Raw genomic sequence first — 17998 nt, forward strand, 5'->3', positions numbered from 1 at the left:
TAGTTGGCCAGATCTTTCCATTTTGGGACCCAGTGCTTGAACCTGTTCAGGGCCAGTGCTGTGGCGTAGCAGGCTGAGCCTCCGCCTGCAGCACCAGCATGTCCCATATGGGCACCGGTTCATGTCCCAGCTGTTTCTCTTCAGATCCAGCTCTCTGCTCAAGGCCTGGGGAAAGCAGTGGAAAATGGCCCAAGTGCTTGGGTTCCTGTACCCACATCAGAGACCCAGAAAAGGCTCCTGGCTTCAGATCAGCCCAGCTCTGGCCGTTGGGGAGTGAACCAGTGGATGGAACTATTTCTCTTCCCCCACGCTGTGTCGTTACAAGGTGGGATGTTCTAACAAAAACTGGAAGCCACTAAAAGTAAACATGTGTGGGTTGTTGGTTGAACATTAAAGAAACCTTTGGTACCAGAGGGCATCAGATGCTGGGCAGCTGGCGCCAGCAATTGAAGTCAAGCAGGAATAGGTGTTGATTGCTGATTGGCTAAATGCATGCTCACCATGCCTGCACGATTAACTTCTAATAACAGAATTTGGTTTTATCTTTAAACAACCCTCCCCTCCACCCCCATCACACTGCAACTGGCTGCTGTTTTCTCTGTGAGAAAGGCAGTAGCCAGCAGGCTAATGGCTGTGTTTTAATGGGTGCACCCCGCAACAGTATAACTCTGCCTCTCATAAAAACAAAAGCCTGCTCTGAGGCATCCTTACTGTGGCTGCCTCATGTACCAGTGAGAAGGGTGCAGTTTAACTGGCCCCCCTGACTCGTGCCTAGCACCTGAGTGTGATGACTCGCTCAGGCCCGATAGCAGGGCCTATCTCCGAGCCCAGCTGCTGCTCCTCAGGTCCAGCCCCTTCATCGGTAGACCTTGCTGCAAGTAATCTTTAAAGACAGACCTGGAGCCATTTCTTGTCAATGCAGGGGCCTCTGCTGGGTCTGGGTGCAGGGTTGCTGGAGCAGATAGGGACCCAGAGACAGGTTGGCAGTGTCTCCTGGTCCAGAATGTACACCAGTTTTTGGTATCCCAACATTTGTGCTCCGGTTGGCTCAAGGCCCTTCCCATGTCTGAGCCAACTCTCAACTTTTCCTCTGGCAGAAAGTAGGGATCTTTGTTACTATCTCCCGCCTGCTCTCCCCGCCCCCCACCGCCACCATAGTCCGTGTGCCTTCAGATCACTGCAGGGTGAATGACCCTCTGCACCTGCCCTGGCCAGGCACCCAAGGACTTGGGCCATCTTCTGCTTCCCCAGGCCATAGCAGAGAGCTGGATCAGAAGTGGAGCAGCCAGCACCGCAAGTGACAGCTTTACCTGCTATACCACAGCACCAGCCACTAAATAAATCTTTTTAAAAGATATCTCTTCCCAGCCCTGGCCATTGCAGCCATCTGGGAAGTGAACCAATGGATGGAAGCTCACTCTGTGTCCTTGTCTCTTGAATTCTGCCTTTCAAATAAGTAGATTATCTTTAAAAAACAAAAAGATGCCTCTTGGAATATTTACATCCCATATTGCAGTGCCTTGATTCAAGTCCCACTTTGCTCTTAATTCCAGCTTCCTGTTCATGCATACCTTGGGAGAAGGCAGGAAACAGTTTAAGTAGTTGAATCCCTGCCGCTCACTTAGGGGACCTGAATTGAGTTTCTGGCCCCTGACTTCAACCCCAGCCATTATAAGTATTTTGGGCATAAATCAGTGACTGGGAATTGTCTTTGACCATGTCTCTCTGCCTCTCAAATTTTAAAAAAGTAAAGCTATGTTGCAAGGAATATGCAGATGGAGATATCTGGGGCAGGTGGTTACAGGAGGCTCAGGAGAGGAGTGTGGGTTTAAAAGCAAAGGTCTGGCTAAGGAGACAGTGGCCAGTGGGGAGGATGAGGCCCCCTGTGGAAAGCAGCCACATACAGATCAGAGGACCAAGGCCTGAGGTTTATGGATTCAGAATCCTTGGTCGGGGGCCGGGGGCAGAGAGAGGCAGGTAGGGAGTAACAGGATGGAGTCAAGGAGTCGAGGGAAAGGGCTTTTCGTAAAGAACCATCAGCTGGCAGGGTGGGCCTTTACCCTAGTTACTACAGCCCACACTGAACTTCCAGTCCCTGCCCCACCGCCTGCTTCCTGCTAATGCACACCCAGGAGACAGTGGTGATGGCTCAAGCAATTGGGTTCCTGCCACTCATCTGGGCACTTGGGGAGGGAACCATCAGATAAGGTACCTCTCTCCCGCGCTGGCTCGCTCTCTGCCCCTCATATACATTTTTTGAAAGTTAGAAAAAGGACTAGGATAAGGGCTGTGACCTGAGCACTGCTCGGCAAGTGCAGTCTCAGGGCTGTAGCCGGAAGGGAAGGAGAAGCCAGGCGTGTGGGATGGAGCGGGTCCGGTTCTGGGAACTGAATGCGCAGTGCCTGACAACCACTTGTGAAAGTGTGTGTGAGCCCTGGTCCATCTCCACAGGGGCTACCCTGGAGAACCCTGGGGGACCTAGGAAGCGACTCAGTGACCTATCAGCTGGATCTCCCAATCCAACTCGCACCCCCTAGGTGCCTGGGCCACACTGGTTAGGCTACAGGGGCTTTCCAAACTGCAACCTCTTCGCCTCGGGCTGCCTGGTGACTCACCCCTGCCCGCCCACTCTTTCCCCCTCTGTTTATGTCTTGGGTTGCCAGGGAAGGGAACTTCTGGCGGCCAATGTGGCTGGTCCCGCCTGGGGAACATTGCTCTTCAGATCAAAGGGCCTGTCTCCCTCAACCCAAAGTTCTTCAGGAACAGCGGCGTAGGGCCAGCTAAGACTTCCACAGTGTCCCTGCTAAGAACCTGGACATCGTTCTCCAACACAGATGCCGACGCAGACACCCCACCCCCATCCCATTGTTCTCAGTCAACTGTGTCACTGCTACTACCCTGCACCCACCCCACCCCATTGTGAATCAGCAGTGCCAAGAACAAGTAAGAGAGAAGTCACACTCAGCCCGCCAGGGATCCTGGCCTGGGGCAGAAATGGCTGCCGGGCATCGTTTAGGCCACAGACCTTCTGGGAAGGGGATGGGCTTCCCTGTTACTCAACTAGGCTGAAAATCTTCCATTTTCACAGTTCTTGCAGAAATGCTTTTTGTTTGTTTTTCTTTTAAACATTACATGTGATCAAATTAGGTCAGGCACATCTTGCACAATTAGCCCTTGAACCAAATGACTTCCTTTTAGAAGGGTCTCAGTGTAGTTCCACAAAGAATGTTCATTTATTATTATTTTTTAGATTTATTTATTTATTTGAAAGGCAGATTTACAGAAAGGGAGAGGCAGAGGCAGAGGCAGAGAGAGAGATATCTTCTATCCCTGGTTCACTCCCCAGATGGCTGCAATGGCAGGACTTGGGCTGATCCAAAGCCAGGAGCCAGGAGCTTCTTCCAGGTCTCCCACGCAGGTGCAGGGGCCCAAGGACTTGGGCCATCTGCTGCTGCTGTCCCAGGCATGTTAGTAGGGAGCTGGGTCAGAAATGGAGCAGGCGGCACTTTGATATGGGATGCTGGTGGCTTCACCCGCGGAGCCACAGGGCTGACTCCCATCCTTCAGCTGTGATCTTCGCATCAGCTTCCTGCTGATGTACTCCAGGAGGCAGCAGATGATGGCTCAAGTCCATGGGTCCACATGGGCTGCAGGACTTGCCCAGCCCTGATTGTGGTGGGCATTTGGGGAGTGAACCAGTTAATGGAAGGACTCTCTGTCTCTCCCACTCTCTGTAAGTTGACCTCTCAAATAAATAAATAAATCTTAAAAAAGACACGCCTACTGAGAATTTGTTCTGTGCAAAGGACACACACACACACACAAATTAACATCTAAAAACTTATTCACAGCTCCGACTTGATGGTAACAGAATCAGAGGAAGAAAAAAAGACACTAGCCACACCTGAGCTTAGGGTGCCACACCCTCCCTGCCCAAACAGGGTTGGCCACCAACAGTGGTGGAACCAGAATGGAATCTGTTCATCAGCATGACTCCCAGTGTAAGTAAAATGATCCCACTTCCTCTCCGTGAGACTCGGGCACCTTCCTCAGTGACTGAATCTTCATATAAAAGGGGAAGATATTTTATTCTTCTAAAGTGTACTTCAACATTTTTTCACAATCCCTTGGGCAAATTAAGGAAGTACAAGGAAGACGTATAATTTTCTCTCCTGCTGCACCTTCTGATTAAGATGTGCGATTCCTGCCTCGTGTCTTCTGACGGCTGCCCAAGTGCGCAGCAATGGTAACTCAGGAGGGCCACGTCCAGTGAAATAGAGAGAAAGCTGTAGTACCAGCCGAGGCAAAACTGGTGATTTGGAGCCAAAGTTCAAAGTTCACACACCCGGACAGTTAGATCATCCCAGTCCAAAATCAAGCAGCCTGTGACCAGTCAGGCCTGTTCCCTCCAGTCTCCCAGTCCTGCTTTCTCTTCTGTCCTTGCGGCCCAAGCTCTTGTCTCAGTGAGTGACCTACCCAGTTTAGGAGCTGGGGACCCCTCTCCCTCGGGTGCAGCACAGTCATGGGACCAGCATGATCTCTGAGCTGAATCACTCACTCTGTATTTCCTCCCTAGTCACTAGGTCATTCCCACAACAGCAGAAACACACAAGGAGATGCTAGCTACTTCTCAATTAAAAAAAAATGTAAAATCTAAAAATCTAACAAAGCTTAAAGACATTGAAAATTATACATATACACATATACACACACATACATATATAAGAGAGCAAAGAGGAGCTGATACTATGGCCCAGCAGGTTAAGCTGCTGCCTGCATCCACTCTGGGCACCGATTCAAGTCCTGGCTGCTCCACTTCTGATCCAACTCCCTGCTAATGCACCTGGAAAAGCAGAGGAAAATGGCCCAAGTGCTTGGGTCCCTCCACTCACATAGGAGACCCTGATGAAGCTCCTGGTTTCTGGCTTCTGCCTGATCCAGCTCCTGGGAGGTTGTGGCCATTTAGGGAGTGAACCAGTGGAAGGAAGATCTCTTTCCCTCTCCCCCTCTCTCTGTAACTCTGTCTTTCAAACAAATAAATAACAGTTTTTTTTTTTAAAGAGTTAAGAGAAAAGCAGAGGCAGTGCTGGCCGCAACAATAAATCTTCTAAAAAGAGAGAGAGAGAGAAAAAGAGAGAGCACGCAGAAAAAGGACTCACTTGAAGGTGAAATGTGGCCAGAGCAGTCATTTCTTTCATTTATTTGAAAGTCAGAATGAGAAACACACACACACAAATATGGATTTTCCACCTGCTGGTTCACTCCCCCAAATTCCTGTAACAGCTGGGGCTCAATTCTAGGTTCTCTGATAAGAGACGTGGGCTCCCCAAGCAGCAGCTTAGCCTGCTGCACCCCAACATGCACCCCGATGATCTCAATACAGTTCACTTTATTTCTTGCATAATTGAACTGCTGGCACTGATAACCTTAATTTTTTAGGAAGTACTAATAATTTGACAGCCATTTCATATCCTTGAAAAGTTTCAACTTAAAAATCTTTACCAATTTTTTTGTTTTTATAATTAGGTTTTGTCTGCCTTCCTAGGGGTGTGGAGGACTTGTCCTGCTTCTTTAAGACGGCCTTGAACAGCAGAGGACAAATGGCCAAAAAAAGAAAAGGGAACCAGACACCCCACAGCGTTGATTCTGAAAGCGAAGTCAGAACCAACCTTCGTTTCCCGAAACGAACATGACTACCGTGCAATAACATTTTTAACAGTTCTAAAGAGAGCGGTTTCACAGAAGAGGATGCAGCCGGGTGGGCTCCCCAGTGCCGAATCATCTGTGGTTCTGACTCTCGCCTGCAGGGGATTCGACAAGGTGATCTCACGCCATTTGAATTTCCCACTTACTTTCCCTGGCCATCTACCCCTGCTATCAGATGGTGGGTGATGGACGTCCCAGGCAGAGCAAATTAACCTCACAAGTCAAAACCCAACATCCAAGCAGTCCGTGTGTTTAGACGACCTACCGCGCCCTCACTAGGCCGGCTCCTCTTCCCATGGCTCCTCCCTCACAGCACCCTCCCCAGAGGTCCCCGAGGGCCTCCCGGGGTGCACCACTGCCGGTGCGGGTGCGAAGCCCCTCGGCCATTCCCTCTGCTGCACACCTCCTCCAACAGGTGGGGCGTGGGGCTCCCCCAGCCTTCCTTAGAAATGCAGGACCAGCTTAGCCTGCCCACGCCCACTCTGATACTGTCCTGCTGTTCCAGAAGTTCTCAGCCTGCCCTCCTGTAACATGCGGGTGCAGCTCTCTGCTTCCAACACTTCCTTCAAGATCCCACTCATCCTGCTGAAAGTCAAGGCTGGGCTTGCGCCTGGCACTCCTACAGCCTGGGGTTCACACCCCGTAATGGCATTTGCCAAACACTGGAGCGATGTGCGGACGGTCTGTTCACTAGATTCTACGAGGGCAGGAACTGCTGGGCAAGCGAACGGCCAGTGCCTGGCCTCCTTGCTCTGGGTTCACTTCTCCCTCCGGGAAGACGGTGTTTTTCTGTGCGCGGGATCGAGTGTTTGGAACAGATGCCGGCGCACCTAACCAGGAGACCGCATCTGGAGCTCCCTTCTTCCCCAGCTGCTATCGCCCCTCCGTGGCTGCTGGCCTCGCCGACAAGGCCCAGTGGCCCAGCGCACAGCGCTGCGGGGCCCTGGCCACCGGCCAAGAGATTCCGCCGTCCAATGAGGGCACAGTGCACGCACGGTCGGTCCCGAGGAGTCGGTGCACCTGGCGCTCCCAAGCCCCCCGGAGGGATCTCGGGGCAGGAACACAGGTTTGGGCCGCTGAGGTCCCCAGCTGAAAGCGGAAATGGTGCGAGTGAGAACGAGAAAACTTAGTTCCAGGGTTTCTTGAACCGGGCCTGCCTTTGTTTAGGAAAAAGATAACGCCTTAGGCTAGGATGGGGTGCCCGAGAGGTCGTGGGGTGTTCCTTCAGGTCATCGGGCTGGACAGCGCCTCGGAGGCCAAGCGGGCGCCACTCTGAGCAGAGGAAGGCGTGCCTGACGGGCACCAGGCGGGCAGCTCGTGATAGGTGTGGCAGGTAGCGCAGGAGGAAGTGGCAGCCTCGGTTGACCCCACCCCACCCCCGCTCCACTGCGCATGCGTGGGAGGGGTGCGTGGGGGCGGGGAGAACCTGGGCGAGGGCGCGGCGCAAGGTGGGGCTGACGCGCGCACACGGGCGTGCGTGCGTGCGTGCGTGCGTGGGCGCGGCCCATAGCGCGGCGTGCGTGGGGCGGATGTCCGGGCCGGCTGGGCCGGGGCCGCGGACGAGATGGCGGAAGGCGGAGGTTGCCGTGAGAGACCGGATGCGGAGACCCAGAAGTCCGAGCTCGGGGCCCTCATGAGGACCACGCTCCAAAGGGGGGCGCAGTGGTGAGCAGCGGCCCCTCCCTTCCCCGGCGTAGAACTGGGGGCCGGGGCGCTGATCTTAAGGGCAGGCTCCCTTTTCTCGACTTGGATAGGAGTCGGGCGGGGGCGGTGTCCGATGACCCTCAAAGAGTGTCCTGACACCCGCCCTTGGGGAGTGAAACCCCAGGGTCAACTCGGGGAAAACGCAGGTGGGACTGGAGGTGGTCCCGGCCGGTTCGGAGTCCCAGGGGGCGGGTCCGGCGGCTATCCGCGCTGCAGGGTTTAAGAGAAGGGGAATGCTCCTCAGGGGTGTGGTGCGAGCCCTTGCCACCAAGTTCTCACCTTGTGACCTTGGGCCGAGGTGTCCAGCCCTCGCAGACCCTAATGCCTTACTGTTGAAACCCACCGGCTCAGTGGGTTGAGGCGAAGATCAGAAGTAGGTACTTTGTAACTTGTAAACTGCCAAGAAGATTTCAAGGGCAGACGTTAATCAAATGCCTGGAACCCCAGATTATTTTGGTATCAAATGTAAAAAATAACTGTGGCAGCAGAGCCTCCAGGCGGGAGAGGAGGGTGGCCCAGATCCCGGAGCTCCACAGAATGAAAAGTGCAAGGTTTAGAAGAGCCAGGCTGAGATAGGCGGGGATTAGACCAGGGGACTTCGTAGAGCTCAAAGAAACGTTGCATTGTTTTCAGATTTCATTTTTTCATGAATTGCTTGTTTGATGCACCCTCATACTGTCCACCAGGAGAGTGAGTCCTAGGTGGTGTTACTTGTGGGAGTAAAACACTAGGCTTTGCCTTGTGTATCACTGAGCGCTGTCTGTCTTTATCAGACCAGCAGAGAAGGGGAAACATTGGAAACAGGAGGAGTTCTGATAGGGGTTTTAAAAAAAAATAACATTGTGTGACCTGTGGAGTGACAGAGGGAGAGATAGATAGGGAGAGATGGCTTCCGTTCATCATTCCCCAGATGGTTGCATCCTCTGGGACTGCTCCAGGCTGAAGGTAGGAGTGCGGAACTCCACTGGGGGCTCTGACAAGTGTGGCAGGGACCCAGCACCTGGGCCATCTGCTGCTGCCTTCCTAGGAAGGTGAGCAGAGTAGCCGGGCTGGAATTGGTGCTGTCGTGTGGGATGCCAGCGTCACAAGTGGCAGCGTAGCCTGCTGTGCCTCAGCGCTGGCCTCACCAGTATAGTTGTGGTACTTCGCTGTCCCCCGGGGTTTTCTCCCTCCTGTCTGAATTTAAAGCAGCCTAGTGATGTGCTTAAAATAGGATGAGATTGGCTTGTAGTAATTAAGCATAAAAAGTATTGAGTGTCAAACACAACTTAATGCTTTTTGACAAGGTGACCTGACCTAGACACTGGTATAAGTGTGTGTGGCTGGGTACACACATGCGCTGTACATTTAGGGATATCTAACATGATCCTCAAAGGGAAACTGGAGTGGTAGTATTCCACTTATAGAAAGAAAGAAACTAGTTTAATGCTGTTCATGTTGAGCAAAGCAGAATAACCAGACTGCCTGCCTGGACACAGGCCTTTATCAAGATCACTGTCAAATTAATAACTTGTTTAATAGCAGGCGTGATTTTATGCATAGAAAGACTCCATTTACATAACCATTTTGAAGCTGATTTTTTCCTCCGTTTTATTTATTCTGTTTTTAAGAGTTGTTTCACTTAATGGATGCTTGCCCAGGGCCAGGCCCTTTGGTACCATTTTTTTTTTTTTTAGTGGGAATTACTTGTTCCCTATGTTTAAGGCTATAAAAAAATATTAAGGGAGGGGCCAGCATTGTGGCACAGTGGGTTCATCTGCCGCCTGCAGTGCCAGCATTCCATATGAGAGTACTGGTTTGAGTCTTAGCTGCTTCGCTTCTGATCTAGCTCCCTGCTAATGTACTTGGGGTAGCAGCAGAAGATGGTCCTAGTACTTGGGAGACTTGGCTAGAGTGCCAGACTCCTAGCTGTGGCCTGACTAGCCCCAAATATAGAAGCCATTTGGTGAGTGAGCCACCCTCTCTATCACTCTGCCTTTCAAATGAATAAAATAAAACTTAAAAAATAAAAAAAGGTATAAGAAAGCAGCTGCAAAAACTTACAACCCTAGCTTTTCTGCTTCTTCAAATTTTTGTCTCTCTAGGTATCTCATTGACAGTCGGTGGTTCAAGCAGTGGAAGAAGTATGTGGGCTTCGACAGCTGGGATATGTATAATGTGGGTGAGCATAACCTGTTTCCCGGCCCGATAGACAACTCTGGACTCTTTTCAGGTACAGTACCTTTTCTAGCTAAATGTTCACCTGGGCGGTGGCCTGAAACCACATGTATGTGTAATGTGGACATTGTGAGCCTTTCTCGGTTTAAGGAGACGTAAACAAGTGTCCTCAGTTGGCATCTGTCGCCTAAGGCTTTGCAGACCTGTAGGGTGAAGTTAAGCAGCTTTTTTACCTAAATAACTGCATCTAGCAATAGCATCCTTCCAATGTTTTAAATCCCTGTCTCTCTCTTTCCCTGCAAATGTGTTCTCAGATTAGTATTTGGGATGGTAAGAAGTAAAGTATCGTTTTTAAACTGCATCTGAAATTTGGGAAGCAGAATTTTTTGTTACCTTCTCAGTGGAACAAGTTGTAGACGTGTCAGTGAACATCCAGCATGACTGTGAGGACAGTGTTTGTCATAGAAGTGGTGTGAGGAAAGGTGGGAGGTCAGTAAACAGAGTTTCCCCTGTTTCCCAGAGGAAACTGTGGCCAGAGGTGTGTGATCCGACAGAGGGTGGCTAGTACCCACAGACGCACTGAGGTGACAGGTTGGTTTCTCCCAGGTCTGGCTCTGCCTGACTTGACTTCCTGTAGGATAGAGGTGATCTGTAGCCTGGCTCCAGAGTCAGGGCAGCAGTGCCATCATTCGAGTAAGAATTGGCTCCTACCTTACGTAGACATTTAATCCCCGGAATTATAAATTGGTGGTGCTGAAGGGGTGGAAGAGTGATGGCTTGATGGGCGGTCATTAGGTCACTAGGGCTGTGATCTTGGAAGGGAATTGTCCCAAGAGGGTTGGCTGTAAAGGCTGAGTTAGGCGCTGAATCTCTGCTTGCTGGCTCGCTATGTAATCCGTCCTCTGCATGTGTTCTGTCATCCACTCTCACCACCAGACATAAGAGCAGTGGGGCTGCCCGACTTTCCACCGGAAGCTTCCAGAACTGTGAGCTGGAATTAAACTTCCTTCCGTAATAAGCAGCCTGTGTGAGGTATTTAGTTGTAGTAACAAACAGCTGACTGATACAAATAGGAAGGCAGACGAGGCATGAGATTTGAGCCACACAGCTAATATTAACCTTGATATATAATTTTTTATTTGAAAGAGTTAGAGGGAGAGAGAGAGATAGAGATCTTCCATCTGCTGGTTTACTCCCTAGATGGCTGCAACAGCCAGGGCTGGGCCAGGCCGAAGCTAGGAGCCTGGAACTTCTTCTAGGTCTCCCACATTGGTGCAGGAGCCCCAGGAATTGGGCCATCCTCTGCTTCTTTCCCAGTTGCATTAGCAGGGAGCTGGATCAGAAGTGGAGTTGCTATGTCTAGAACTGATGCCCATATGAGATGCCAGCTTTGCAGATGGCAGTTTTACCCCCCCTACCACAATGCCGGACCCAACCTTGATATTTTTAAAATTGAGCAATGCTTCAGTTCAGTCCTTGTTTTAGAAGAGGCCTAAATGATGTAAACAGTGTCATTTGCTTTGTTTCCTGGTAGAGATCAGAGGGTAGCCCTATACCATGAAGTTGCCCCAAGGATTTACATAGCACTGTGTTCACATTTGGGCTTTTCCCCGTTTTATTTTTTTATTTTTAAAGATTTATATATTTGAAAGACAGAATTAGATAGAGGGGCTAGGGCCAGGTGCTGTGGCATAACAAGTAAAGCCACTGCCTGCCTGCAGTGCCAGCATCCCATATGGGCGTCGGTTCAAGGCCCAGCTGCTCCACTTCTAATCCAGCTCCCTGCTAATGTACCTGGGAAAGCAGTGGAAGATGGCCTCTGCGCCCATGTGGGAGACCTGGAAGAAGCTCCAGGCTCCTGGCCTTGAACTGGCGCAGCTCCAACCATTGTAACCATCTAGGGAGTAAACCAGCAGATGGAAGACCTCTCTCTCTGTCTGCCTCTTTGCCTCTGCCTCTCTGTAACTACCTTTCAAATTAAAAAAAAAAAAAAAAAAAAAATTATAGAAAGGGAGAGACAGAGAGAGAGAAAGATCTTCTATCCGCTGGTTCACTCCCTAGGTGGCCACAACAGCCAGGTCTGGGCTGGGCCAAAACCAGGAGCCGGAAGCTTTATCCACATCTCTCACTTGGGTGCAGGGGCCCAAGCACTTGGGTCTTCCTATGCTGCTTTCCCAGGCATAGTAGCAGGGAGCTAGATTGGAAGTGGAGTAGCCAGGACAGGACTTGAACTGACACCCACATGGGGTGCTGGCACTGCAGACGGCAGCTTTACCCTCTGTACCACAGCACCGGCCCCTCCCCTTTTAACTTTAAAAGGAGAATTGTTAAGGCTTTTAGTAGTAATAGTGACAAAAACCCTCAACCTAGACAGTAGGTGGTTCTGTACAACCTTCAGCTGAGGGCAGCGGGCTCCTTGTGTAGTTCTGCAGTTTCATGTCACTGAGTTGTCTCATGTCAGGTCCTGGGGCCCCGGCGGTGCAGCAGTGACCAGCTCTGGCAGATGAACTTCCTCACCTTAGTTCCTAGGCATTCAGTCACCTGCCAGGCTCCCTGGCTGCCTTCTGCCTCGAGTCATGACAGTGGCCTGAAAGAGATTGGTGAAAGTGTGAGGAGGAAGAACGTATCCTTACCTAGGTTGTCTGCAAAGCTGTCCTGTTAGTTCTGCCTGTGACCTGTGGTATGGCACACATCAGGCTGTGCTCTCCTCCCCCTGCTTTATATATAGCTCTGTCAAAAAATTTGTAAAGAGTAAATTCTCATTTTAAAAATTTAGTGTGATTTTTTCTTCATGTGATTTGGAAAAAAAAAATTATTTATAGGGTCAGTGCTGTGGCGTAGTAGGCTAAGCCTCCTCCATCCCATATGGGTGCCTGTTTGAGTCTCAGTTGCCCCACTTCCAATCTAGCTCCCTGCTAATGTCTGGGAAAGCAGTGGAAGATGGCCCAAGTGCCTGGGCCCCTGCACCCACACGGGAGACCCAGAGGAAGCTCCTGGCTTCTGGCTTTGGATCAGCCCCAGCTCCAGCCATTGTGGCCATCTAGAGAGTGTACCAGCAGACGGAAGACCTCTCTCTCTGTCTCTCCCTCTCTCTGTCTGTAACTCTGCCTATCAAATAAATGAATACAACGTTTTAAAAAAGTTACACCTTTTTTTTAAAAAAAGATTTATTTATTTATTTGAGAGGCAGAATGACAGGGAGAGACAGAGATCTTCTGTTCTCTGGTTCACTCTGTAAATGCCACTGGACTTTTAACATGATGACCTTGGACAAATCCAGTTTTGAGTGAAAATAGTGATTTGTATTGAAAGCTCCAGTTAAAGGTGGATATTTGGCCAAATGATTAACATACCGGTTAAGACCATCCGCCTCCCATATCAGAGTACCTGGATTTGATATCTGGTTCCTGACTCCAGCTTTCTGCTGAAGCAGACGCTGGGAGGCAACAGTAACAATGGAGGCCTTTTTGGGAGTAAACCAGTGGATGGAAGACCTCTCTCTATCTGTAACTCTACCGCTCATGTAAAATTTTTTAAAAAAAGAAAAGAATGACACACTTGGGAAAGTTGTCACTCAGCCCCAGAGGTAAAAAGAACCTTGAAGGACTGATATACTTGGCATTGGTAAGGCAGAAAGCTGTTGGTTCATTTCCTACATTTAAAGATTTCTTTCAAAAAAAGATTTACTAATTGATTTCAAAGGCAGAGTGACAAGAGAATGAAAGAGAGACCTTCCGTCTGCAGGTTCTACCTCCCGATGCCCACAGTAGCTGGGATTGGGCTAGGCCAAAGCTGGGAGTCTGGAACTTCATGCAGATTGGCAAGGACTCAGCCACTTGAGCCATCACTGCTGGCTCCCGGATGCACATTGGCAGGATGCTGGATTGGAAGTCGGGTAGCTGGGACCCAGACCAGGCCCTCTGATGAGAGATGTGGGTGTCCCAAGCAGCTTAACCCGCTGTGCCAGAATGCTTCCCCCTTCATAAAGCTTTCCTGGGAAAATGATAGAATGTGGTTTCACTAAGGCTATTATGGTAAATCTTCCTAATTAACAGTTTTCACTGTGAGGTCTGGAAGCACTTTGGAATCCAAATTGGCATTTTTCTCTGTTGTCCTGTGCTGCCTCCAATTATAGAAGAAATATGATTTCCTTCAAATGTTCAGAAAACATGGCTAAGGACAGAGAGCAGTACAAGTCTGCTCTGTGTTACGGCCAGTGACAGACATTTGGAATTTTGCACTTGTTCCTGTAAATACTTCTTTTGTTTCTGAAAAATGCATGAAAATCATTTAAAAATCGTTGGTGGGAGAGGGACAACAGTGAGTTATGTGCTGTTTTCCTTTTTCAGATCCTGAGAGTCAGACCTTGAAAGAACACTTAATTGATGAATTGGACTACGTATTGGTTCCAACTGAGGCCTGGAATAAATTACTAAACTGGTATGGCTGTGTAGAAGGTCAGCAGCCCATTGTGCGAAAAGTGAGTCCATGGGTCGTCACACGTGCTGCGTGGCGTCTGCCGCTGCTCCTGGGGGGACACTGGCTGCTCCTGGTTCCCTAGGAAGACGCGTGCACCAAAGGGGCTGGGAGAAGGGGGTGGCGTCTTGTATTTGTTTCTCTTCTGGGAATTATTGTGAATGATGGTGAGAGAGGCTGCTCGCCCAGGGTAGGACTGCGAATGGGCTCAGGACATCAGAGCTGCCCAGTGCTGTGAGTGCGCCTTCTGGAGGGCTTCCTGAGGAGGTGTTCACTGGGGACACGGGGACATACAGTGCACTGCTCGTTTCCCCGCTGTTAGGAGTCTTTGGCCGCACTGTTGAATAATTAAAAATGCAGGCATTTACTGCCCAGAGAGGAATAACCTGAGGGAAAGGCGGCTTGGGACAGAACCTGGGTTGTTAGTGCCTGTGATAGATGGGACTCGGGAGGACACCACCACCCTGTCTCCCACAGCGCTTGTGCTGCTTACACCAGAGAGAAATCACAGGAGCCCACGTGCCTGCTGATATTTAGGCTCTGGATACATTTTCCGGTTTTTAATTTTTTTAAATAAAACTTTAAAGAAATTATTTGAGAGGCAGAGAGAAAAGAGCAAGAGAGAGCGCACACTTCCATCTATTGGTTCACTCCCCAAATCCCTGCAGTAGCCACAGGCCAGGGGCTGAAGCTGGGAGCCAGGAACTCAGTCCAGGTTTCCCGTGCGTGTGGCAGGAACCTCATCACTTGAGCCATAACCAGTACCTTCCAGGGTCCATAAAACAGAAAATTGGATTCAGGAACAGAGCAGGGACTCCAACTCGAGCTCTCTGAGGCGGGGACAGGTGCCCCACTGGCAGCTTGACGCTGGGGCTGAATACCTGTCCTGTTTCCCATTCTTAACAGAGGAGGAAAAAGCTACAATTCTGAGACCATGCTTCTGATGTCACAGTTCAGGACCAGAACTGCGTTTCTTTCCAGCTTAAAACCTGGAAGCCTGGGAGCGAGGAGGAGTCAGAAATGCCAGGCACTAGCAGAAACCCCCTGCTTCCCTCAGTGCTGCCTTGCGAGCGCTCTGCCTAGTGCTGCACCTGTGTTCCCTGAGCCTCCTGCAAGGAGGGTCCATTGATCCTCGCTCAGAGATGAGTGATGACTTCCCTTTTGTGCAGTGTCTGGGCTTACGGGCAGGGTTATTCTTTGTCATTATTTCTGAATTTGTTAATTAACTTTTGAATTTTGTGTCATGACCGTCTCGTGGCTGTACCAGTGCCATGTTGTAGATATGCAAAGTAATTCTCTATAGTAAGAATGTAAAATACATGCCCATGTATTTTGAGGGGAAAGAGTAGAGTTTACTTTTGCCAACACTTTTTTTTTTTAAAGATTTATTTTATTTATTTGAAGACGGAGTTAAAGAAAGAGGTAGAGACAGAGAGAGAGGTCTTCCATTTGCTGGTTCACTCCCCAGATGGCTGCAAAGGCTGGAGCTGCGTTGATCCGAAGGCAGGAGCCAGGTGCTTCCTCCAGGTCTCCCACACGGGTGCAGGGGCCCAAGGACTTGGGCCATCTTCTACTGCTTTCCCAGGCCATAGCAGGGAGCTGGATTGGAAGTAGAGCAGCCAGATCTCGAACCGGCACCCATATCGGATGCCGGTGCTCCAGGCCAGGGTGTTAACCCACTGTGCCACAGCGCTGGCCCCTTGCAAGTCTTAAGTAAGACCTTTCTGGGGCTGATGTTGTGGCGTAGCAGGTAAAGCTGCCACCCACAACACTGGTAATCCCATATGGGTGTCAGTTCCAGTCCTGGTGCTTTGCTTCTGACCCATTTCCCTGCCTTTCTCCATGGGAAAAGCAGCTGAAGATGACCCAAGTGCTTGGGCCCATGCCACCCACGTGGGAGACCCTGATGAAGCTCCTGGCCCCTGGCTTGGGCCTGGCTCATTCCTAGCCATTGAGGCCACTTGGGGTGTGAACCAGTGGATGGAAAACCGCTCTTGTCTTTCCCTCTCTTTCTCTGTAACTCTTTCAAATAAATAAATAAATACAAACAAACAAAAACACAGAAAAGTAAAAAAAAAAACAAGACTTCTCTGTTCAAAGAAGACTTCTTGAGACCTGCCTGGGAGCCCTGGTATCGCGTTAAATCCAGTGAGGAAAGGGTTGTCTCTGGTTCCGTCGAGGTGCCTTTCACTGGTGCTGAAAGTATGGAAGAAAGGTTTTTAATTTATTTGAGAGACATACTTATATATAAAGAGCTCCCACCCAGTGGCCAGAGCTGGTGTAGGGCCAAAGCTGGGAGCCGAGAATGCAATCCAGGTCTCCCACGTCGGTGGCAGGAACCCAATTACTTGAGCTATTGCTGCTCTCTCCCAGGGTCTGCGTTAGCAGGAAGCTGGGGTCAGGAACCAGAACTGAGACTTGCTTGAACCACTATGTTACATGCTACTACCTGGAACGAGATTTTTAGACTCCTGGGGTAGGTGCTGAAGGCTTTAAAACTTTGTACTTCTGGGGGAGATGTTTAGCTTATCAGTTAATGTGCTGATCAAGGTGCCCGTCCTGTCCCCCAACATGGGGGACCAAGCTCCAGGATTCAGTCTTAGTACCAGCCAGGTGACTGTGGGTATTTGGAGAGTGAACCAGTGGGTGGGAGCTCTCTATCTGTTCCCCTTTCCTCTCAGTTGTTTTTTCTGGTCTCTCAAATTTAAAACTAAACAAACAAAAACTACTTCTAGTCTGCTGAGCATTGAAGGAAAGTGATTTCATGAAGTACCTGCTTTTTGCTGTTGATGAAACACGCTGCTTCCTGGACTGCCCTTGCATCCAGCCCCTGCTCCCTCCCCTGCCTGTTCCAGGTTGTGGAGCATGGCCTGTTTGTCAAGCACTGCAAAGTGGAGGTGTATTTGCTGGAACTGAAGCTTTGTGAGAACAGTGACCCCACGAATGTGCTGAGTTGCCATTTCAGCAAGGCAGACACCATTGGTGAGCAGCAGAGCGGGGTCCTGGGGTGTGGGGAGAGACTGCAGGACATTGTGGCGGGTGGAAGGGACGTTGGGGTGCCCTCTTTAGACTTCTTGGGCTGCGGCTGCCAGTCCTGACCTAGGAGCCTGTTCCTCAAGCTTGGGAATCAGGTTCTGAAGGGCAGCAGGTATAATCTTTGCCCATTTGCCATATGATGATAAAGATTAAGCAATGAAGAGTCAGAGAAGTTAGTAACTTTATTTAGAAACATCTCAGCAAGAAAGTGACAAAGCTGTCTTAACTCCCTCTCTGCCCCCCCCCCCCGCCCCCCATTACTCGTGGTGTGTCAGGGAGCCACATCTTCAGAGAAGAGGCTTAGGGGACGTTTCTGGGTGTGTGAGTGCCACAGGAGGTCCCTGGAAGGTCAGTGGCCTTAGGAGAGGGCTGACGTCAGTCAGAACTTCTAAAACATAAACATCTGAACAGGAGGTAGCATGAGCTTTGGTTTGCCATCACCGCTGTTAGCCTTGTACCTGGAGAGAGCCCTGAGTGACGTTTGTCTGTCTCTAGCGACCATCGAGAAGGAGATGCGGAAGCTGTTCAACATCCCGGCGGAGCGTGAGACGCGACTCTGGAACAAATATATGAGCAACACCTATGAACAGCTGAGCAAGCTAGACAACACCGTGCAGGATGCTGGGCTCTACCAGGGCCAGGTAGGAGGTCCAGGCCCAGCCGCGGAAGGCAGCTCTGCCCAGGGTGTGTGCCAGATGCCCCTGGCTGAAGCATGTCGGAGGTGGGATGGTCTGTGCTAGCCCCATTTCCTTTCCCCTTTCCCTCAGGTGCTAGTAATTGAGCCCCAGAATGAAGATGGCACATGGCCCAGACAGACCCTGCAGTCAAAGTAAGTGAACCTTATCACCCCTGTGGCTGGGCTTACAACTGTAACTGGTTCATTCTTGCCTAAGGCAGGTACTAGTGTTAAGAAAAATTG

The 17998-nt window shown here is 50.3% G+C and overlaps 1 protein-coding gene across 5 annotated transcripts in view; it reads left to right on the forward strand.

Annotated features, from left to right (window-relative positions):
- The first annotated feature begins 7190 nt into the window (after nucleotides 1-7190).
- The window catches only part of USP4 (ubiquitin specific peptidase 4), a 47935-nt gene continuing 37127 nt past the window's right edge, over nucleotides 7191-17998 (forward strand). For 3 of the 5 annotated variants that reach the window (XR_011379532.1, XM_051851636.2, XM_070050813.1), the window contains exons 1-6: nucleotides 7193-7371; nucleotides 9495-9622; nucleotides 13917-14047; nucleotides 16899-17025; nucleotides 17575-17720; nucleotides 17847-17908. Coding sequence is in view for 4 of the 5 variants with exons in the window: in XM_051851636.2 (XP_051707596.1) it covers nucleotides 7271-7371; nucleotides 9495-9622; nucleotides 13917-14047; nucleotides 16899-17025; nucleotides 17575-17720; nucleotides 17847-17908 (695 nt within the window). In the remaining variant the exon portion in view is untranslated. Of the gene's footprint in view, nucleotides 7372-9494; nucleotides 9623-13916; nucleotides 14048-16898; nucleotides 17026-17574; nucleotides 17721-17846; nucleotides 17909-17998 lie in introns of all 5 variants that reach the window. The other 2 variants (XM_051851635.2, XM_051851638.2) reach the window with 1 other exon arrangement.

Source organism: Oryctolagus cuniculus, chromosome 10 (assembly GCF_964237555.1).
Source record: "Oryctolagus cuniculus chromosome 10, mOryCun1.1, whole genome shotgun sequence".
In the NCBI taxonomy this organism is placed as follows: Eukaryota; Metazoa; Chordata; class Mammalia; order Lagomorpha; family Leporidae; genus Oryctolagus; species Oryctolagus cuniculus.